The following is a 24,987-nucleotide window of genomic DNA, read 5'->3' as shown; positions in this document are numbered from 1 at the left end:
GATTCTCAATGGTAACTATTATAAGGAGATCTATGACTGTCACTGACAACATTTGTTTGATTATGTTTGGCAACCGTTTGATTATGTTTGGCAACTAAACCGGTGATGACGCCGTGATGACGACCCATTTGGATTCCAGCCAGCGGTAGTTTACTTTCTCCACACCATGACTGATTTTCTAACTCTAAACCGTTGACCGTTGAAACCAAGTGTGTGAAACTTGATTTTCAAGATTCAGATGGTAGGGAAATGGAGTTGCACGTGCAGAACGTTTTCCTTGTCATATCGTGACATTCATAGGTTCAAGAATCTATGGCGGGTTAATTCAGTCATAAACATTTATAGTTTGTGCATGTGTATATATTTTTATTACCTTCGTGGGCAAACATATTGGGGTTCATATTTTTCATACGATGCAAAATATCACTTTGTCACGGTAACAATGACAATGAACAATGCCATGACGTCACGGTTCTTCTGTGACGTTGCGTTCTACGTGCGACGACGGCGGGTAGCCTACCCGTGTCTGAAAGTAGATTTGGTTTTATCTCATCCTCGTGTCTAGCGATATCAGTTTTACCAACACCCGTTGTCAAAAGTAAAAATATCCTCTACAAGCATCGGATATTTGTAACTTTACCAACCCGTATTGATATGATTGGTATCAGTAGACACATGGGTGAGACTCTCTATTGATCAACAATTTTATATTGGTTTACTGTAGACTGATTCATACAAAAGAAAATTATTCCCATTTTCGAAGTAACGCACAGCACACGAATAGAAAACACAACACAAGAGTAGACATATTTATGTCTTTTTTGTAATGCAACAAAGAATGACTGAGATCATTATGCACTTAAGAAAATAAAAGTAACGATGTCAAATATTAAAGGTAACAGGCCTTTGTAGACTGTGTGAATGGACATGGCACTCCAATCACAGCGCGTCTTGCAAGGCGGGGATGGAAATTATCCAGTCGTGTATATTGTACCACGATGTCGTGTATTATAGACGAGTCGTATGGTGAGCACAGGGGCTTGTAAAGCTAGAAACTGCCATCAAGGTATATATTGTCCTTGATGGGGTATTAGTACTATAAAAAGGGAAATATCCCATCAGGGACTGTATATACCTTGATGGCAGTTTTTAGCGTTACATGCCCATGTGCCCCAAACTACACTGCTGGCTACACAAAACAGTGGTTGTCAGACGAAAATGTTCAAGTTTTTTAATGACCCAGCTACAGCCCAGATCTTAACTCTATTGAGAATATGGAGACTAATGAGCGACAGAATATACTAAAACGGGTTTCACGCGGTTTCCCTACAAACTTTGTTCGGTACTGCGGTAGGCGCATTCAGTGTATTTCATGGCAAGGAGGTCTCACAAAGTTCTGTGGAGACTCTTTGACTCTGTAGAAGAATCACATCGCAACATATTCAGTAAAACTCCTACAGTTTCTATAGATGTATGCCTATTTCATACACTGCACATGTATTTGATTATAGATACATCATTACTTTTCTCAGTTATTTCTGGGACTACTATAACAGCCACTCCAGCGGACGCACACACGTACTTTTACACATCCTATCCAGAATACCCCACGAGTTTGACACTGACCGACGATGTCCGTCCTTCCACAAACTGGGTCAGAGTGCATGGCGTACAGGTCTGACGCTTCTACACTGTGGCCGTCTGCTTCCAGAGTCTCCACTGCCTTCCGCAAGAGGGCGCCATTGAAGGATTTGGGTTCTGGAGCTGTGTACACTATCAACATGTTCTTTTGCTGCTTGCTGTAGACACGGTCCGACTTGAACGACTGGATCGTGTTCTTGGCCATTGTGGGACGATATCAGAATTCTTGGCTGTAGAGAAACCATTTGGTTATAAAAGGTTATGACAAGGCTTACGGCCGCTTTGAAGAAGACGTCATTTAAAGGGATGAAAGGGCAATGTAATACAGGTAAAAGTGTTTATCATATTGATGATATCAACGTTGATATGTATGGTGCTGAGAAATGAAGAATGATAATCAGGGCGAATCTATGTTTCGAACCAATGTTGAAATACAGACAGGTTTGGGCACATCGTGACTCTGATGACCTTCTTAACTTCGGAATCTGGGTCTCGAACCAATGTTGAAATACAGACGGTTCAGGCAAATCGTCACTCTGATAACCTTCTTAACTTCATGTAGTACTACCAACTGTTTCTACTATACTGCCTATACCTCTGTTTAGGAGATAAACATCATGTGTTGGCCAAGCTACGGGTGTTATTGAGTATTTGAAGCACGGGAATACATTTGGAACCGACGCCGTCAGCCAGAGGCTTCAGATGAAATATTTTCAACCATATTATTTCCCCCCTGACCCATCCTTCACCGTACCGTTTTTGCCGTAAATACAGCAAGTCTAGATCTTCCACGTGTTCTCTCCCATCCCAGTGGGACTCCTTTTCGATTTAAATGTACTTGCTTTCTTCTTTGAAAATGACGTATTCCCAAATAACCTGTCAAACAGTGTGTAAATGAAAATGTCAGCGGCAACAGAAACTATTTTGCTTTTTGTTTTGTTCGTGGAGAAGAACGACAGTTGCCACAGACTCAGTATCCATAACCATGCTTCTGCAATGCACGACAAAACAGACATACAAAAGGGTGTTTAAAATAAACGGGTAGATACACTGGAATTTAAAAAAAAAAGATTATGCAAAATGTGATGTTTTAATAGAATTGAACATGAATATCATTTTCTTTGTGTCCAGCCTACCACACTTTGAGCAATAAGTATATTCAGAAATATTACTTTGTATATCACAATATGTATCTCTATATATCTCTCTCTCTATTAACCCATTCTAGTAAGGAACGCCTGGAAAATGTCAATGTTTCTGTACCATGCCTTTCTACGCAGAAATGAATTACTTTCAATTGCCTAATAATAATGTATGTGCACTGTGCTGTACTATAGACCTGTGGCCTGGTGAGTGCAAAGAAAGACTGACTAGTTGACTGCTTCTGTCCTGTAATCTTGGTGCACAGGCGTCGAGGGAGGCGACGCTAACCACTTCATGAAAGTGGTGTGGGCGTTTATAACCATTATCCATTTGAGGGTTGTCATCCAGCTGCCACACTTCTTATGGAGAGTACACCCAAATATTAGCAAGTTTTGAAGTGTATTGCTCTGTATTTTCTGCACACCGCACTCAACAATAATCCAGGTACAGTCAAGTGCTTGCTATATCTACAGTTCGATTCGTATTAGTTGACTTTACGCAATTCGACCAAATTATATATATGTGAAGGCTTCATGAAAAGGGGTCGGGGCAGCAACCGGACAACACCACCACTACCACCCCAACCCACCCTCCACACACACACCCAAATCCCCACCCCTCTTGATATATCCTTCATTTTGTTATAGGCGTGTCATTTATAAACACAGTTTAGTATAAATATTCATCTTTGGTGCAGATAAGCCAGTGATCCATGTCGCATAGGTACAATTATACGCTGGCAACCGGGTAGGTTGCTTGGTATTTAACGCTGCACTCAGCAATATTTCAGTTTTGTGGCAGCAGTCTAGGAATAATTAAGTGTGGACCAGACAATCCAGTGATCAACACCATGAGCATGGTGTACTCTATCCAATTAGGATACGATTACGTGTCAACCAAGTCAGCGACCGCCCCATCCCGTTAGTCGTCTCTCACGACAAGCATGAGTTGCTGAATTCTAACCCGTATCCTCACGGGCTGCTGGTAACTGGGGATCTATCCTAAACCGGACAGTGATCAATACTATAAACACGAGCATCGATCAACCTAAGTGAGATAGGTTGACATGCGTCAGTGAACCTGACCACCCGATCCGTTAGTCGCCTTTTTACGACAAGCATGGGTTGCTGAAGACCAACTGAAACCCGGATCTTCACCCACATTCTAACATCAAGCACAGTTCCTAAACCTGAACCTGCACGAACTCTACCTGCTAGATTCCGAACTTCAAAAGCACTGTGTCATATCTTTCGAATTTTATCTGAATATGTTTCCTGACGTCAAACCAACCACGACTTAACACTTGTGGTATTGGATAATATGTATGGGGGGTGTCCCCAAAGTGGTCGGCCTCATCTGGACAATTATAAAAATGCAACTGTTTTATTTTTCTACATCTGTCAAGCTCAAGCAAGCTGTTTTTGCCATGTTCCAGCCTCACGATGCCCGTTTTCTTTGACTCTGAATCTTGGTACCCCCAAAAAACGTCAAATCGGCAATAAATGCACCACTAACTTCAGGTAACAAATTATGAAATAAACAGTTTCTGTGCTTCAAAATAGATATTAAAGTGCATAAAAAACAATTTGAAACTACAATCGCATGTTAAGGTGAACACACATTTCTCGTCCACTGGGATATGCACGGAGCGAGACTTCTGACTGTATGGAACTGTCTGAGTAGGAGAGTGGATAAAGTTCGTGTGTCTCGCTTCAGAATTTTAGAAATGTGTATGGTTACAGGTTCGAATCCCGGGTCGTCCGAATGTTTCTAGGTTTATGAATAGGCTCATGAATGTGTATCATATAACAGTCAACAACATAACGGGCACCCATTCTAAACACAGCCAGTCTTGAAGACTACCTTGAGTCACCCAAAACGACTTACTTCTGATTATACAACCGCTTCCAGAAGTGTACACTGCCGTCCACAGAATTATAAGGCTGCTTCAATCACCAAAAACCTATCGCTTCAAGAGCTTTATAGACTCTTCAAATTCAAAGATGTACAGCTACTTCACGAACTATACAACACTGACTGGGTGAAGATTTATTAATCATTCACTTTTTCATCTGTCATCAGGTTGCTAATGAGACTATAGCTTGAGCAGGTAAAGTTGAAAGAGATATCTTGTCCTTATTGTTTCCAATAAATATATTTGAAAGATGAGAAAAGTTCAGATCATTCAGCTTTAATCTGTGTATGTTAGCTGCAACTTCCTCTCTGCCTTTTTGTGGCTCGTTTTTTCCCCACTTTGATCATAGATGTTGTTTTCTTCAAATAGAAGGGCATTGAAATTAAAAAAAAAAAACAGAATAAAAATTTCAAAAAACATATTTAAACCCGTAATGAATGCTAGGTCAAAACCACTGAATGTCTGTCCTACACCAACCATAAGGGTAAAAACATCACAGAACAAGACTCTCAGGAAGAGTTAACATAAAAGAAAACATGACTAATAATGAGAGGACATATTTATTATCACAGTAATGAACAACAGCAAATACCATCAGTATTTTCTCTCTCTCGACCTCTCTCTCTCTCTCTCTCCCTCTCTCTCTCTCTCCATCTGCAAGCTGGTTGTCCAGTGACTGACATATATGGGCAACAATCCATGCTGTTTGGGTGAGTTGGCATCACCAAGACTGACCACCAGTCCTCTCTCTCTGACAACTAACAGGTTTTTGTAAAATTTGATTTTCAAATTATTTTCCTAAACATCATTAAAAATATATTAATTTGAACAAAATGTCTTCAAAAAACATGCTTGCCAAATTTCAAGCTGTGTTTGTTGTGTCTGCTGTTCTATGCCGCACTCAGCATATTCCAGCGATAAGGCAGAGAACAAGAAGAAGAGTTCTGTGGATATACAAGCTGTTTTTGCCATGTTCCAGCCTCACGATGCCCGTTTTCTTTGACTCTGAATCTTGGTACCCCCAAAAAACGTCAAATCGGCAATAAATGCACCACTAACTTCAGGTAACAAATTATGAAATAAACAGTTTCTGTGCTTCAAAATAGATATTAAAGTGCATAAAAAACAATTTGAAACTACAATCGCATGTTAAGGTGAACACACATTTCTCGTCCACTGGGATATGCACGGAGCGAGACTTCTGACTGTATGGAACTGTCTGAGTAGGAGAGTGGATAAAGTTCGTGTGTCTCGCTTCAGAATTTTAGAAATGTGTATGGTTACAGGTTCGAATCCCGGGTCGTCCGAATGTTTCTAGGTTTATGAATAGGCTCATGAATGTGTATCATATAACAGTCAACAACATAACGGGCACCCATTCTAAACACAGCCAGTCTTGAAGACTACCTTGAGTCACCCAAAACGACTTACTTCTGATTATACAACCGCTTCCAGAAGTGTACACTGCCGTCCACAGAATTATAAGGCTGCTTCAATCACCAAAAACCTATCGCTTCAAGAGCTTTATAAACTCTTCAAATTCAAAGATGTACAGCTACTTCACGAACTATACAACACTGACTGGGTGAAGATTTATTAATCATTCACTTTTTCATCTGTCATCAGGTTGCTAATGAGACTATAGCTTGAGCAGGTAAAGTTGAAAGAGATATCTTGTCCTTATTGTTTCCAATAAATATATTTGAAAGATGAGAAAAGTTCAGATCATTCAGCTTTAATCTGTGTATGTTAGCTGCAACTTCCTCTCTGCCTTTTTGTGGCTCGTTTTTTCCCCACTTTGATCATAGATGTTGTTTTCTTCAAATAGAAGGGCATTGAAATTAAAAAAAAAAACAGAATAAAAATTTCAAAAAACATATTTAAACCCGTAATGAATGCTAGGTCAAAACCACTGAATGTCTGTCCTACACCAACCATAAGGGTAAAAACATCACAGAACAAGACTCTCAGGAAGAGTTAACATAAAAGAAAACATGACTAATAATGAGAGGACATATTTATTATCACAGTAATGAACAACAGCAAATACCATCAGTATTTTCTCTCTCTCGACCTCTCTCTCGACCTCTCTCCCTCTCTCTCTCTCTCCATCTGCAAGCTGGTTGTCCAGTGACTGACATATATGGGCAACAATCCATGCTGTTTGGGTGAGTTGGCATCACCAAGACTGACCACCAGTCCTCTCTCTCTGACAACTAACAGGTTTTTGTAAAATTTGATTTTCAAATTATTTTCCTAAACATCATTAAAAATATATTAATTTGAACAAAATGTCTTCAAAAAACATGCTTGCCAAATTTCAAGCTGTGTTTGTTGTGTCTGCTGTTCTATGCCGCACTCAGCATATTCCAGCGATAAGGCAGAGAACAAGAAGAAGAGTTCTGTGGATATACAAGCTGTTTTTGCCATGTTCCAGCCTCACGATGCCCGTTTTCTTTGACTCTGAATCTTGGTACCCCCAAAAAACGTCAAATCGGCAATAAATGCACCACTAACTTCAGGTAACAAATTATGAAATAAACAGTTTCTGTGCTTCAAAATAGATATTAAAGTGCATAAAAAACAATTTGAAACTACAATCGCATGTTAAGGTGAACACACATTTCTCGTCCACTGGGATATGCACGGAGCGAGACTTCTGACTGTATGGAACTGTCTGAGTAGGAGAGTGGATAAAGTTCGTGTGTCTCGCTTCAGAATTTTAGAAATGTGTATGGTTACAGGTTCGAATCCCGGGTCGTCCGAATGTTTCTAGGTTTATGAATAGGCTCATGAATGTGTATCATATAACAGTCAACAACATAACGGGCACCCATTCTAAACACAGCCAGTCTTGAAGACTACCTTGAGTCACCCAAAACGACTTACTTCTGATTATACAACCGCTTCCAGAAGTGTACACTGCCGTCCACAGAATTATAAGGCTGCTTCAATCACCAAAAACCTATCGCTTCAAGAGCTTTATAGACTCTTCAAATTCAAAGATGTACAGCTACTTCACGAACTATACAACACTGACTGGGTGAAGATTTATTAATCATTCACTTTTTCATCTGTCATCAGGTTGCTAATGAGACTATAGCTTGAGCAGGTAAAGTTGAAAGAGATATCTTGTCCTTATTGTTTCCAATAAATATATTTGAAAGATGAGAAAAGTTCAGATCATTCAGCTTTAATCTGTGTATGTTAGCTGCAACTTCCTCTCTGCCTTTTTGTGGCTCGTTTTTTCCCCACTTTGATCATAGATGTTGTTTTCTTCAAATAGAAGGGCATTGAAATTAAAAAAAAAAACAGAATAAAAATTTCAAAAAACATATTTAAACCCGTAATGAATGCTAGGTCAAAACCACTGAATGTCTGTCCTACACCAACCATAAGGGTAAAAACATCACAGAACAAGACTCTCAGGAAGAGTTAACATAAAAGAAAACATGACTAATAATGAGAGGACATATTTATTATCACAGTAATGAACAACAGCAAATACCATCAGTATTTTCTCTCTCTCGACCTCTCTCTCGACCTCTCTCCCTCTCTCTCTCTCTCCATCTGCAAGCTGGTTGTCCAGTGACTGACATATATGGGCAACAATCCATGCTGTTTGGGTGAGTTGGCATCACCAAGACTGACCACCAGTCCTCTCTCTCTGACAACTAACAGGTTTTTGTAAAATTTGATTTTCAAATTATTTTCCTAAACATCATTAAAAATATATTAATTTGAACAAAATGTCTTCAAAAAACATGCTTGCCAAATTTCAAGCTGTGTTTGTTGTGTCTGCTGTTCTATGCCGCACTCAGCATATTCCAGCGATAAGGCAGAGAACAAGAAGAAGAGTTCTGTGGATATACAAGCTGTTTTTGCCATGTTCCAGCCTCACGATGCCCGTTTTCTTTGACTCTGAATCTTGGTACCCCCAAAAAACGTCAAATCGGCAATAAATGCACCACTAACTTCAGGTAACAAATTATGAAATAAACAGTTTCTGTGCTTCAAAATAGATATTAAAGTGCATAAAAAACAATTTGAAACTACAATCGCATGTTAAGGTGAACACACATTTCTCGTCCACTGGGATATGCACGGAGCGAGACTTCTGACTGTATGGAACTGTCTGAGTAGGAGAGTGGATAAAGTTCGTGTGTCTCGCTTCAGAATTTTAGAAATGTGTATGGTTACAGGTTCGAATCCCGGGTCGTCCGAATGTTTCTAGGTTTATGAATAGGCTCATGAATGTGTATCATATAACAGTCAACAACATAACGGGCACCCATTCTAAACACAGCCAGTCTTGAAGACTACCTTGAGTCACCCAAAACGACTTACTTCTGATTATACAACCGCTTCCAGAAGTGTACACTGCCGTCCACAGAATTATAAGGCTGCTTCAATCACCAAAAACCTATCGCTTCAAGAGCTTTATAGACTCTTCAAATTCAAAGATGTACAGCTACTTCACGAACTATACAACACTGACTGGGTGAAGATTTATTAATCATTCACTTTTTCATCTGTCATCAGGTTGCTAATGAGACTATAGCTTGAGCAGGTAAAGTTGAAAGAGATATCTTGTCCTTATTGTTTCCAATAAATATATTTGAAAGATGAGAAAAGTTCAGATCATTCAGCTTTAATCTGTGTATGTTAGCTGCAACTTCCTCTCTGCCTTTTTGTGGCTCGTTTTTTCCCCACTTTGATCATAGATGTTGTTTTCTTCAAATAGAAGGGCATTGAAATTAAAAAAAAAAAACAGAATAAAAATTTCAAAAAACATATTTAAACCCGTAATGAATGCTAGGTCAAAACCACTGAATGTCTGTCCTACACCAACCATAAGGGTAAAAACATCACAGAACAAGACTCTCAGGAAGAGTTAACATAAAAGAAAACATGACTAATAATGAGAGGACATATTTATTATCACAGTAATGAACAACAGCAAATACCATCAGTATTTTCTCTCTCTCGACCTCTCTCTCTCTCTCTCTCCCTCTCTCTCTCTCTCCATCTGCAAGCTGGTTGTCCAGTGACTGACATATATGGGCAACAATCCATGCTGTTTGGGTGAGTTGGCATCACCAAGACTGACCACCAGTCCTCTCTCTCTGACAACTAACAGGTTTTTGTAAAATTTGATTTTCAAATTATTTTCCTAAACATCATTAAAAATATATTAATTTGAACAAAATGTCTTCAAAAAACATGCTTGCCAAATTTCAAGCTGTGTTTGTTGTGTCTGCTGTTCTATGCCGCACTCAGCATATTCCAGCGATAAGGCAGAGAACAAGAAGAAGAGTTCTGTGGATATACAATTTCTTTAATATAACACAAAGAACGTTTTGATGTAGCTTCTAACATGGTTACCAAGCAAGTGATGCCAGTCAAATGTCACTCAAAGAAGCTATATGGCAGACATGTGTAACTAATTAAGTCTGGACCAGACAATCCAGTCATCGACAGCATGAGCATCATTTTGAAAACCTTTTTGACATTGTCTCTAAAATTACTTCTCTGACACATAATGAGGAAGTAAGTGTGTGGTGGGGTTACGGTATGATTTTGTCAGCTTTGCACCTTCATGATATTCGTAATTCAGGGTCATGCTATCATGCTGCAATGGTTTAGTCAAAATCTAAATTGAAAATTCATATTCTGCCTCTTGACTAACTCAGCATACCAGCAGATCAGTTTTTTTTTATAAAAGATGCCCAATTTCATCAAATAGCTGCAGAACAACGTATAGGTTTTGTGATGCTTTGGCAATATTCAAATCACAGCACAGAAATGAGTTCCATACATAATACCTACATAGGAAATCAAACCCTATGTCAATTTACAAAAAACACAACTTTCAAATACATTCCTCCTTCTTTCATTCAAAGATACACTACTCAACATTTGTTAAAGGCCACAGCAGATAACAAAGGTGACTAGTTCCTTAGCAACGGTTCAGTAGTACATATCCACAGGATCGGCCTAATATCATTTCTTGCTATTCTTTGATGAACGTTTTCCTGCCATCTCATCTAGCTTCTTATCCAACTTTCTCTGTAAACCAGCTCGCTTGTTAGGGTCCAGTTTTTTCTGTGGTGCAACATTGCCCCTAAAGAGGATTCCTTCCTTGACCATGGCCTGTCTGGCTGCAGCCTTAGCATCAGCTCCACATCCATGGATCTCGGGGATGTGATGGGCCAGGCAGAACCTCCTTGAGCAGAAGTCACAGGTATGACCCAAGGTTGTTGTGAACTGTTTACATTTTGTAAAACAGCACCTGTTGTCAAGTTTCTGCACCGTTGCTATCAAACTATCAAAATCATCGTCTTTGATTTTATCCAAGGCAGATGCTGTACGTTGTAAAGCTGCGTCCTGTTTTGTATTTTTTGTCTTTTTCTTGGATTTGGATTCAACTTTTGATGACTGGCCTGTCATATTGGCCTTGACCTGTCTAGCACAATGAAGAGAATGCAGTTGGATGTTTGCATTCAGAACCTCCTTACCACATATTTCACAAGTTACTTTATCACTTTTCTTTTCAACCTGTTCTACATTAGTCTCATCACAATTCTCAGATGTATCTGTCTGTTCAGCATCAGGCACAACACTACCATCATTCATTTGCTTGTTTTCTTTATTTTGTGTGTTCTTCTGATCCTTTCTGTTTGTCTTAGTTTTGACCCTGACATCAGGTTTATGATCTTGACCTGATGTGTCAGAGGTCATGGCCTTGACCTCCTGATGAACAGTTCCTGGTTTGGACACAACAATGTGCCTTTCCTTCATTTCTCCTTTACTGATATGGAGTAAGCCAAGTTTCTCTGATAACTGTAAGAGTTAAAGAACAGACACGATAAACACATGCATGTGTAATTTTCTAAATAAAATTGACATTTTCTACATATCCTGACTCATGACAACAAACCTTCCCAACTGCCCGACAGGCACATTGGACTTCACAGTAAATTCTCATGTCAGGCTATGTATTTACAGAGAGAGTGACAAGTATGGCAGGTCAAGTGACAAATACTGGCGCGAAAACAGGGAGGCTTCCTGTGGGTGAGTGTGGTTGTTGTCTGCTTCAAAAGAAGGGAATTTCAAAGAGATTTCAGGTGTTCCACTATCTTTGCATAGAGAAAGGATGAGCGTAATAAGCATGAGTCAGGATAATGAAAAATATATTAAAAAAATCATATTTGATTCATTGTTTTGTTGTTTAATGCCACACTCAGCTATATTCCAGCTATATGACATCAGTCTGTAAATAATCCAATCTGGACGAGACAATAAAGTGATCAACAGCATCATTGTTGCTGAAGACCAATTCTAACCTGGATGTTCAAGGATAATAAAATTTGATCAGAGCAACTATAGTGAAACTTCTAGCAACCACTGTGAGTAAGTGATTGCTTGAGTGAGAGTGATTGCTTGAGTGAGAGTGATTGCTTGAGTTAGTGAGTGATAAGCCCTTCAACAATGCATCTTCATCATTAAGTTCAGGTGTGGTGAATATGAGTTTTGACACATTTAAGACAACATGCTCATGTTTGTGGATGTTGAAATTTGTACTAATTCTAAGGCTGTTTTACAGAGCAAGTCCTCTGAGATGTCATGGCACGGTTTAACATGGATGTTCCACTCAGACATTCCACTCAGTAAAGGCTTTCAGCTGACCAGTCTTTGTTTTAGCCAAAATGTCAAACAGCAAGAGGAGCAAAATCAAGAACCTTCTGTTAATGTCTTTTGGTATCTTGTGATAATGAATCAAACCCAACACATTTGGCTCTCCAAGCAAAAACTCTATCCAATAGACTACTGTGCCATTCTCAGTATCCTGATACTATGCAAGTACTGGCCATGAAAACGTGTGGCTGACATGCCAGCAAAGGACTGCATTTTTCAGGACATGACAGATATAATCACTTCAGATCCAATGTGTTGTCTGAGGGTTTGACTAGTCAACCTGAAAATGGCAGGTCTTGCTTCAGTCTGATTACCATATGGAACAGCAAATATACATGAAATCAGGTGCCATGTACCTGGTGTACAATCAGTCTGTCATGAGAGTTGAGGGATGCTGGGAAGTCCAGGTATGTCTGATCAGGGTTGGCTATGAAGTCCTCCAAGTACTTGACAAACTCCGCCTCCTTCTCCTCCACATCACGCACAGCACTGAATGGATATACAGGATAATTATGGCAATGAGGACCTACAGGTGGAACGAAGTTACAAATTAGGAAAGAAAGTAAAATGCTTCATGGATGACAGCATCTTTGTTATGTATGATGTTGTGGTTCGGTTTAGTTTCAAGCAGGACACCTGGCTTCACAATGTTATAATTACCTACTTTGTACATAAATTTTGGGGGTGGGGGGCATTCAAATTGTGAATGCTTCTCCATAAAAATCCTCATCAACCCCCTTATCCATAAATAGTGGATGGTCCCTAACAAAATATGACTGAAAATATATATTTTCTACATATTTTATATCAATGAAATTAAAGTGCATTCCTTGAAATGCTTTCAGTGAAAGATATTGCAGTCACTTATCCTGCAGATACATCAAACACACTTTGATGTTAAGTCTGAACATTTGCTCTTGATCGCTACGTGTACTTACTCCTCAGACGTTGACTGCTTGGGTCTAACACCACCTTCATTTGACCTTTGACCTGGTTTCTTCACCTGCTTCTGGTGACCCTTGTCACCTTTACTCTGTTTACCACCTTCACCTTTGCTTTTAGATTTCTGCTTTGTGGAGGACTTGACAGACAACAGATTCTCCAGCTGTTCAGGACGCGAACTTGTGTGGGTCACCTTGCCATCTGATAAAACACAAGTGAAGGTAAAGGAGGGAAGATTCTATGGAATGAGCAGAGTAACTGGTCTCCAACCATCTTTAGGAACATCCCAGGAAAAGTACAGTGAGTCAAATCAAGATGGCCCTCACACTTCATACCAACAGTGGAACAAAAACTCTGTGAAATCAAAGCTACAATAAAACACTCTAACCACTAGGCTAACCAGTCAATCAACATGATTATAATAACATAGGTTTTATCTGATTTCAATACTGATTCTGCCCTGAAGAAACATGGCTCCATGACCAGATGCTGTTATAAACAAACGAACTTCCCATAATGTCATGTGCAAAATCAATAACAACCCCCTAACTCCCAAGAACAAAATGGGTTGACTCAGTTGCTAAATGTGATGTTAAATAACAAGATGAATAAACACATTCAGAAACTGCTGAAACCTGTGAAATCCATTCATCAGTTATCACCTTGAATGTATTCCTGGGCAGACCAGATTTCACCCCTCTCTGTGAAGTACTCCACCAAGGTCTTCAAGAACTTGTCATGACTGACTGTCTCTGTGTCACAGATCACTGCCACGTGGCGTCGTGCTCGAGTGATGGCCACATTTATTCTACGATTCTCTGCCAGGAAGCCCACTTCACCTGTTGATCCAGACACAATACAGATGATGAAGCCATGAAGAAAATGTTTTGAATTCAACCTTGGTTATATGGAAGGCAAGGTAATAGTCATGGATATCTCAAAAGAGACACTGACTGATCCACAAGCAATGTTAGTGCTACAACTTGGGTGTGATGAGATTCACCCTTGAATTGAGAAAATCAAATAACATTCACAACTGCTACAACTGAATATTCATGAGTGACTTAGTGAGAAAGATGTCAGGTCACATCGGCAGTATTTCAGCCAAACAGTGACTGAAACAGTTTAAACAGTATGTCCAAGTCTGGCAACACTTTTATCTGTTTAACGTGACAGTAGTACTAGTATTGTCACTGGTCATGATAACAAAGTAAATATGGTCAAAACATTTATTATGTGATTGTTTCGCACAATTCAATGAATGATGGATAAAATATTGTTTTGTTTTTGTATTCATTACCCAAATTTTCATATTTTGTTCTCCCAGTGTTTGCGATATGCATGGGTTCCTGAAGACCAATGCTAATCTAAAATATACTGAACAGCAAAAGAAATGTAAGTTTTGAAAAACTGAAATCTCATAAAAGTAAGCATTCATGCTTATATCTTCTATTTAAAAACTTGACAAAAAGTCAACAGTTGCATTTCTTTTTGCTGTTCAGTATATTTGTATATTCACTGTTGAGTTCAGTAAATAATTAGACACCAATAATGTCAGCTTGCACTACATCCTAATACACAATAATTTACCTTTTGAATTACTTCTGACAAAAGAGATGACAACAGCTTCTTTCTCTCTCCCCTGAAAGCCATCCACAGACTTGATCTCCAGTTTTGGATATGTTGGTGACAGTCTCACACGAAGTAACTCCACCTTTTCAGCAAAACATGATTTAATTGATTGTTCACCAAAACAATAACACAGCTACAAAATGACAGTGACCTGTAAAGGATTGTGAGATTTTTCTTGTGTACGTTTAAGTAGAAAATGGATCAAACAACCAGCTACAACTGTTTATGAACAGTGCTATGTTCAGATGAATTTAGGCTCTAGCACTTGTACAAGTATATTGTATAAAAGAATCCAAATAGGCTGGCAATGTGTGTCACTTCGGTTTTAGCTAAAACCACATTAATCGCATATGCTGTCCCAAACCCCTATCCTCATAATACTGACATGTGCTTCTGATAAACATACTGATGACATGCACAAGCACGTTTTGATTCAGCCCTTCTGATTGATGTCTCCCCACTATCTCTGCAATGAGCAGGTCTCTTTCCATCAAAGCACATGTAGAATACAGGGGTATTACCTGAAGGTTATAAGGGGCAATAACTGCAATATCCTCAGGTCGCAGACCACTAGAGATCAACTTCTCAACATGGGAGGCCACTATATCAGCTTCCCCTGTAATTAATAATGAACCAGTTTCAGTGGTGAAGCTGAAAGGATAACTGTTGGAGTGTCTTGGAATTTTGTCTAAGAAACAGCCTGACTGTTCCATGATCAGATCAGCAATAAATAGTAGACAAAGGAGAATCATTGGTCTGTTTACAGGGTTTGATTACATCTTCGATAAAAAAAAATAAAAGTGTGGTATCTTTTAATTTGGAGAACACTTTCTTGTTAAAGTACAGATTCTACTACTTTGGGGCATTAATCACCCAAAACATACAACATCTGTACTTTTCTGTAGTCACTACATACTAAACATTAGCTTTTTTGACAGTGGGGAAGCCAAGTGGTTAAAACGTTCGCTAGTCACACCAATGACCGCTCTTTAGTTTCCCACATGGGTACATTGTTTGGAGCCCATTTCTGGTGTCCCACATGATGTTGCCCACATATTGCTAACACAATATTCAGTCACTCAACATCAGTTGTAACATCAAACATCACTTTAGCCTGCAAAGAACTGTCTATTTTTCATGTTATTACCTTGAAACAACATTAATCTCACCTTCATTTCCCTTGGACACTTCTTCAGGTAGTTCCAATTCAAACAGGTCACAACCAGCTGTATCTACAAGCAGCAGGGGGCAACTAGTTTCTTCACAGTCAGTCACACCAGGCAAGTCTCTGCATATAGTAATGAGTATACAACCTTCATTGTTCATCAAAGTTTTGTCTGAATAAGATATCACTAATGACAACCTGGCTATTCAGTCTGAGTGTACCTGAGCAGATGTGTCCTGACAGAGTCGTGAGCGATTAGTCGGCCATCATACAGCTGGTCAGAGGACCACTGCATAATGTTCTCGTTCATACGGTACTGCGTCGTCAACATCCTCACCACCTCATCCCCCTGCTCCTTCAACACACGCTCCATCAGTGTCAGCTCAAGACCATCCCGAGCTGCTCTGGAACATATCAAATACATAGTACAGGTAAACGTTAACTTAAAGAGACCAACCTTTGTGTGTCTTCAATTAATGTGTTTCAAATGTAGATTCCAAAACACAATTGTAGCATTATGAAGATTGTAACTACCATACTTTAACACAGGCTTATGATAGTCTGTAAGTCACTTTGTGGAAAGGAACCTCATGACCCTCATTGTCCCATACAAATGCACAGAGTTATGTCCCCTTATATCCAAACATTATGAATCAGTATCACTACTCGCCAATACTGTTTCCTTCACATATGACAAGTGACACAATGACCCATAACTAATGGATGTTCACAGGTAGTTCTCTTATTCAGTTGGTTTGACTGAATAACGTATATAATGACACTGATGCTGAAATGGGTACAAAGATGATTGCAGAATGGGGTAAAACTAAACATCTTTAATTCAAGTTCACATGACTTCCTGTGATGGGTTGCTGTGGATGATCCCCAGCCAACACACAGCGAGGAGCAAGGAATGGGGAACTTACTCATGTGACAGAATAGTGGGAGGCAGCTGTCGATGATCCCCAGCCAACACACAGCGAGGAGCGAGGAATGGGGAACTTACTCATGTGACAGAATAGTGGGAGGCAGCTGTCGATGATCCCCAGCCAACACACAGCGAGGAGCTTGGAGCAGTGCCATCCAACATGCAGCCTCAAGTGCCTATGTAAAACATAGTCAACTTCAGTATTCTTTATCTTCCTGATTTCACATGAGGAAAAGAGTTGGTTACAGTTTCGTTTTTCATTATCTTGATTGGTCTTGGTTTCAAAAATATTCTCCAAAGTCATTATGCCAAACAAATCAGTCCTTATGTACTGCTTGTGAATGTACCTGGGAACATTCGTCGATGACAAGCAGGTCAAAGTGTTCCTCATCCAGAAGTCTCAGTGGTCCAGCAGCAGAGGCACTGGTCAGTGTCACCAAGACAACATCAGCACGGCGCAGTATCTCCCTTGTCGCTGTCTCCTCCCTCTGGACCAGCTCCTTACGTAGATGCCGCATCTCCTCTCGCAAAGTCCGCTTCTCTCCCTTATTATGGGTCTGCTTCACCTTAGACTGAAACATACACAGAAGCATTACACTGTAGCCACTTCAAAGCTAATCAAGTGATTCAATACTCAGATGTCATACCAAGATACTGAGAGGTTGTCTTTTGGATAAAACAGAGTGGTCGGTTCAGAGGCCACTTGCAACACCTGAGCATTCTTGTCAAAGTGCAGCATGGTATTCAGCTTTCTCATGTCATACCTATACGCCATGTAAAACACAGGTGAGTGAGTGAGTTTAGTTTTATGCTACTTTTAGCAATATTCAATCTGTCAAATGGCAAGGGACACCGAAAATGAGCTTTACACATTGTACCCATGTAGTGAATCGAACTTGTGTCTTGGGTGTGAAGAATGAACATTTTAACACCAAGGCTACCTCAATGAACATGAGTCCAGAGAACACTTTAACTGGGTCAACCTACTGATGTTTTACTTTGAGGTCATCATGTTTCAATAACTAATAAGTATCTATTATATTAAAACCATGCAAACAATAACATGGATACAATTTGCTCACTTAAAGAGATTGTCTTGACATCCGCTTTGCAAGTTCATAGAGCCTAATGGGAAGCCCTACTAATAACATCACTATTGGATTGTAACTGTCATTGAGTCACTCACAATGGCCTTGTCCAGGTCTCGGCGTACATCATGGACCAGTTTATTCTCCTCGCTACCAGAGACGATGGCATCCAGGGAGTACTTCTGAATATGGGGGAGCAGACGTGCAGGGTGTCCGATCCTCAAAATCTTTTGCAGATGATGAGACAGGCGCTCAACCAGGTTGTCCACAGCAACGTTAGACGGGGCACATGCCAAAACCTACAACCATAAGAGGCCTGACAAATACTCTAAGAATTGTTGAAATCTGCCAAAAAGCCAAAAGATTCTTATCCTTACTCATTTTATATATGCATCTGTCACAAGAAGATCTAAAAACAAGTGAGTTTAACCTGAACAGTGAACTTACCTTTATGCCCCTCCTGACTGCCTGGAGGATGATCTCCACCACTGTGGTCGTCTTCCCTGTACCAGGCGGACCATGGATCACAGACAGTTCACGCTGACGAAGGGCAAACTCAACAGCATCTCTCTGAGATTTATCCAAGGACTCATTCACATACTTGATATCTGAAACATTAAAGACACTCTTGATATCTGAAACATTAAAGACAAGATTCGTCAAACTGTGCATGACTCCTTGGGTGGTCATAAAACTGAAATGGTACACTGAAAACATGACATGTTAATGATATGACAAACTGATAACATGATTTACAGATACCACGATATATTGATGACACAATATATTAATATGATATATTGATTACATGACATACAGATGACATGACATATTCATGGCATAACATTTTGATGATGTGACATACTGATCACATGATGTACTGATGACACGACATATCAATTACATTGATGATGACATACTGATGACATCAATGACATGTTGATGATATGACATATACTGATGACAACATAAAGATGATATGACATATTGATGAGATGGCATACTAATATGAAATACTCATGGCATATTGATGACATGACATACTGATGACACAATATACAGAGGACATGACATATTAATAATATCATATGCTGGAGGACATGCTGTACTGATATGTTTTAGAGATATGACATGGAACAACATGATATACTGATGATGACATACACAAGGCATTATATTGATATGCCATACAGAAAACATGATACACTGATGTGATATACTGATGACATAATACAGCGCAGGGATCAAACTTTAGGGTTTTTTTAGTTTAGGTTTTTTTTCAAATGTGCCTCATGGTTACTGTCATGATAATTTAAGTGTGCCATTTCAATTTCAGGTGTGTCATAAATTCATAAGTCTGTTAAACTGAACTTCAAAACATTACATGCCTTGAAGTGAATGTTTAAGTTGATATTGTGCTGTAACATTCACTAATATTATAAAATCATGAGTAATAAAACAATGCTAGATATGTATGTTTGTTTATTTGCGGACCTGAAACTTTGGAAAGACATTGATGATTAGCTGGTTGTCTGACCTGTACACTTTATCCCTAGTCATTGTTCATAATGTCACTTTAAGTCATGAAAGATAGCAACGGTGAAAACATACTTTAATGCACTTTGGCAAACAAATTATGTGTGCCTTAAGGGCACGCTGGTAATTCAACCGTGCCATTTCAAATTTAGCCATGCCATCAGTGCAGTGGCACTAATAATTTTTATCCCTGTAGTGATATGACATCCTGATGACACGACATACTGTTATGACATACTGATGACCATTATACTGATATGACATACCGATATGATATGCTGATATACTGATGACCTGGTATACTGATGACATGGTACACTGAAGATATGATATACTAGTGGCATTTGTCTAAGGGCATCTCATACGCTTGCACAAGCTACGCAGCACATTCAAAATGATTCCACAAACTTGATAAAGAGTTGATATTTGCTAACCTGTAGGGTCAGTAGGGGGAGACAACTCAGAAACACCAAACAGAATGTTAACAAGATGGGATGCTCGCCCACTTGAGTAGTTGTTCAGATCATTCAGTGCTCTGGAAAAATATATGCCATGATTTTAGAATGAGTGAGGTGATGTTACTTCATGCAGTTGTCCTCAATATAACATATATTTTTAATATTACATCCCATAACAGAATGAGAACAAGACAGCTTGAGGCTGGTCCCATGAGCTTCAATCCTCGGTACAAAGAAATTGTTACACACAATCAATCACACCTCATTCATAATAAAACTGTAATAACAATCTAAAACAGTGAGAAAATCTAAAACATGTTATCAAAGTCATAGAGCTAACAAAGTTTTGGGAACTGGGCCACATTCCACCAAGCCATTTCATATCATCAGACATAAAGCTCTGATCTTGGAATGGGTCCTTGGCTCTTTGTTTGAACTCATGAAGAGAAGTACTTCTATTTACCAAGTACAAAAGTGAATCATAACAGCCCTACTACACATTCCACGCAGCTACCCACCTCTTGAGGCGCCTGTATGTCACATCATTAGCCAGCTTGGTGAGCTTGTACTGGACCTCATCATCAAGACTGAAGATATCATGTGTCTCATCAAAAGCAATGCTTATCTGTGACTGTCCCACCTTCGACACAATGCCAGAAGCCAGTGATTCATTCTGAGTTTCTCCCTGGGATAAACTCAGACCAACAATATCTCCTGTAAAGGAACCAGCAACCATTTAACTAAATAGTTAAGGTTTGAAAGTGTTTTCTGTTTATTCTTCAGAGCTTCACGTGCTAATATTCACAGCTAGACGATGATGGTCGGTTAATAATGATGCACACTGCTCAGCACAATAGTAACAAAAAAACGTGATCAGCTGAGATCCTGAGTCTGACTACCCAATCCATCTACTGATGAGATGTGGCTCTTACAACAAACCTTATTTGATGTGGCTTCATGTTCCAAACTGAAATACCAAAAATTCATTTCATTGAATGGCAGTCTAAGTAAACTTAGTCTCAGTGTTATTTGTTACACTCCACCACTAAGTCTAACAAACCCTAGTCGAAGGTCGTGTCAGGTAACCTTTGAGCAACCTATGACCACCCAATTAATAATGAGACGGTTAAACAGATTTCACCAATCAGACAACAGCTACTACTTTGGGATCGGAGGGATTCATGTCACTCTCACAGATCTCTCCACAAACAAAAATCTGCATATAACACATTTATCTGACCTGCAGTATATATGCTTTGGTGTTACTGTTAACATGGTTACCATTAACTAATATTTCCGCAAGATGACATCCTTGAATGTTGCCAAACACTATTTTCAGCGACTGTTTTCTCACCGTTGTCATGGTTGTACATGCGCCATGTGTATCACCCGGAAGTGATCATATGCTAAATATCATTCGGAATCGTTCGGGTACAAACCTTTTCCAGATAAAAAGTTCAAAAGGTATGTGCGAATGTCCACTTTCACGATTTGGTAAGCTGATTGATCAATCTCAAAGGTTACCTGATGCAACCTCCCATAAGGTTTTGTTAGACTCAGTAGTGGAGTGTAACGAAAAGTACTGAGGCTAAGTTTCCTTAGACAGACTGAATGGTGAAGAAGGATGATGTTATTAACATTGTTAATTTGACAAATATATTTGATCAAGTCATACAATAAACTTAACTCTAATGTACCATCTGACTCTTATGGTGAAAACCCCTGCAGCTTGAAGTAGAAAGGAATAAGTCTTATGAGGAGATGTTGACCCGACTGAGCTACCCTGTGAATCTGAGACACCATTAATATAAAAAGTACACATCTGATAGCATCTAAGTAGTCTGGCATAGATCTAAGTACGAAGGATGTGCATCCATGAAGACTGTTTCCAGAAACACATGCTTGTCGAGACTGGGTGGTCAGCCTTGCTTACTTGAGTGACATGTCACTGGATTCCTATTGTGAGGATCAATGCTCAAGATGTTGATCACTGGATTGTTTGGTCTAGACTCGATTATTTACAGACCACCACCAGGCTGCTGGAAGTGGATTGATACTGAGTGCCACATTAAACAACAAACAATTAAAGATAATCTTGCTAGTTTGGAACCTACTAAAATTTGAACAATCAGTCAGTATTTGTAAGATTATATTTGCATGATAATATATTATACCCTGTGTACACCTTGTTCATTAAAACACAGTATTCAATTTGAATGAAAAGACATACTAACCATGTGTTCATGAGAGACATTATACCTTAATGATTCATCAGAAGTTTAGACTACCCAATTCTCATGTATTTCTACAGTCAATCTAGCATGTCATGAAAAGTGGGTCCTAGTGATGATGATATCCTGACAGACTGGAAAATTTTATGCTTTGTAGGAGCAATCACTTCTCACTATTTATTGTTAGGCTTGAACAGTTTTCATCCTAATTTTTATCCATGAATATGAAACCATGTACACATACCTGGGGTGAGATTGTGTGAAGGGAAGTCTTTGCCTGCCCAGAAAGGCTCAAAAGTCACTAGTGTCCTTCCATAGAGACCTGAATTTCTTCCTGTCAAACGAAGCTTCAGCAAGCATACACCTCGTCTCTGTAATTCTTTTGGTGGTAATTTCTCTGTTAGCACCCTGTAAAGATTTCATAAAGAGAGTCTATGAACATGTATTCAGTGAATAATGTCATACTTCAAATCAGCAATTTTACACCTATTTATGTATCTGTATATAAATGTTGCTCCCCCAAAATAGGTATAGAAACATGGAGCAGGAATGGTTCAGTGAAGAATGTGTTCTCGATGTAAGTTAAGAGAATGATATTCTCATTTATTTAGAAATGTTCTCATCTGTTGCAAAAAGATGACTCAATTTGGTTAACACCACCAGTCTATAACCATGATAACTAAATTCAAAAAATATTTGTGAGTGACTTCAGTTTTACGCAGCACTCAGCAATATTGCAGCCATATGGCATGGTCTGTAAGTAATGGAGTCTGGACCAGACAATCCAGTAATCAACAAAATGAGTATCGATCAGCACAACTGGGAACCGATGACATGTGTCTACCAAGTCAGCAAGTCTGACCACCCGATCCTGTTAGCCGCCTCTTACAACATGTACAGTTGCCTTTTATGGCAAGCATGTTTTGCTGAAGGCCTATTCTACCCCAGGACCTTCACGGGTCCAAAAAATATAAGAGCCACACTACAAGCCTTAAATACAAAATCATCATTTGCAGAAAAAAATGTGTACAGCCAGAGACACCAGAAATGGGCCTCACACATTGTACCCTGTGGGGAATCAAACCTGGGTCCTTGTCATGTATGCAAACACTTTAACCACTGGGCTACCCCACTACCCTAATTAAACACACATATTGTTGTAATCCAAATCAAATTCTTCTAATGATAATTATTCTCGTATGTATATACATGTTAAACCAGTAAACTGTATTCTAATATCGGCATATATATATCTGTAGTTCCTGTGCGACAAGAACCCCTTCAGCCACATATTTTTGCTCTTGTGGAAACGTCTAGCTATATAACATATTTCCATCTCCATGTTTGTCAAATGCAATGGTAATGTACTGATTGCACTATGGCTATATCATAGTATAGGGCCGTTTCCTATTCTCGCGGTAAACAGATTTTCTGCTGAGATTGCCCATGCATGATACTTAGCAGTTGTTTACATCAATGACCGATAACTAGGAAGCCAAAGCCTGTGAATTATCAAAATTTTGCAATGTAACGAATATTCAGGAGTTGTAACCAGCTTGGAAAAATCGTAACTTTTCCCCACCCTTGCCGTTAGGATCTCCCTTCCTTACACCTAATAATGTTACTTTCTCGTTATGCCGAGAGAATGGGAGACGCCTCGAAAAGTCAGCGGCAGACGACCATGTTTTTCATCGAGCTCATGTGCGATAATACACCTGATGGATCAAGCAGTTGATAAGTGCAGATGTTAGAGGGAGAATCTCTTCATTTAAAAACAACAAGCATACACACGAAAAGAACTGTTGGTATGATCTTTTCAGCCGATATCCGTAAGTACCGCGAGAATAGGAGACGCCAGACTGTCTATAGACAGTGGGTTTGAGATTTAATCCCACGATATGTGGATCCTCTCTTGACTAATGGACGCAAATGCAGTGTATTTTGTTCACAGCCACAATAAAAAATAACTCTTCGACTCCAACAATGCTGAATTCTATCAATGCTTGGATCCGTTGGTCGTAGAATGTTTGTATTTTTGGTTTGTTATGACGTTCATTGATGGCAATAACAGTCTGACAGTGACAGTATCTAACTCTTACCTCGTTTCTTCAACTTCTGCTTCTCTCTCCTTATTCAACAATTCTAGAGTTTTCCTAACAAAAAGTTCCAAAGTCATTTTCTATGAGCTTTGGTCGTTTCCCAACTAAGCTTCAATATATGAACACACAACTTGCACAAGTCATGGGCGCAGCCATGTCAAGGGAAGATAACTCTAACCGTAAATACTTTTCCCGTCATCATTTTGTCGATATGGAGTTGCGTTGAGCCCTCAAGTTCAAATACAATTATTCCAGATTAAAAAAACTGATAGACATATGTTTTTTTCCATAATATATATATATATATTGATTGATTTGACTCAATTGTGTTTTTTGAAACTGAGTTTTCATAAGAAACAAACTTCGTGTATACTATTACTTTATGTGGCGTTTGACAAAGACCTACTAGAACAAGGGATACAACTCGTATGGGACTAGTAAGTGCACAATGCACTACTTAATACGTTAGTGGGAAGATGGTGAAAAAAATTAATAACTAACAGTATTATTT

General features: G+C 39.2%; 1 protein-coding gene and 1 pseudogene across 1 annotated transcript; both read right to left on the bottom strand.

Annotated features, from left to right (window-relative positions):
* The window catches only part of LOC137274720 (vascular endothelial growth factor receptor 1-like), a 78,831-nt pseudogene extending 76,985 nt beyond the window's left edge, over positions 1–1,846 (bottom strand).
* A 7,775-nt stretch (positions 1,847–9,621) lies between these two features.
* Positions 9,622–24,661, bottom strand: LOC137274474 (DNA-binding protein SMUBP-2-like). The gene is made up of 16 exons (XM_067807676.1): positions 24,477–24,661; positions 22,622–22,785; positions 20,665–20,860; positions 20,123–20,223; positions 18,600–18,760; positions 18,251–18,451; positions 17,412–17,636; positions 17,143–17,240; positions 16,358–16,540; positions 16,141–16,259; positions 15,493–15,587; positions 14,930–15,053; positions 14,002–14,178; positions 13,336–13,540; positions 12,754–12,886; positions 9,622–11,542 (listed from the first exon to the last, which is right to left on the bottom strand). Exons 1-16 carry the CDS (start codon positions 24,551–24,553, stop codon positions 10,703–10,705), a joined length of 3,099 nt encoding a protein of 1,032 aa, XP_067663777.1. The 5' UTR covers positions 24,554–24,661; the 3' UTR covers positions 9,622–10,702.
* Between the last annotated feature and the right edge of the window lie 326 nt (positions 24,662–24,987).

Source organism: Haliotis asinina, chromosome 2 (assembly GCF_037392515.1).
Source record: "Haliotis asinina isolate JCU_RB_2024 chromosome 2, JCU_Hal_asi_v2, whole genome shotgun sequence".
Lineage (NCBI taxonomy): Eukaryota > Metazoa > Mollusca > Gastropoda > Lepetellida > Haliotidae > Haliotis > Haliotis asinina.
Note: the sequence above shows the minus strand (reverse complement) of the source record. Positions and strands in the feature narration are given on the sequence as shown.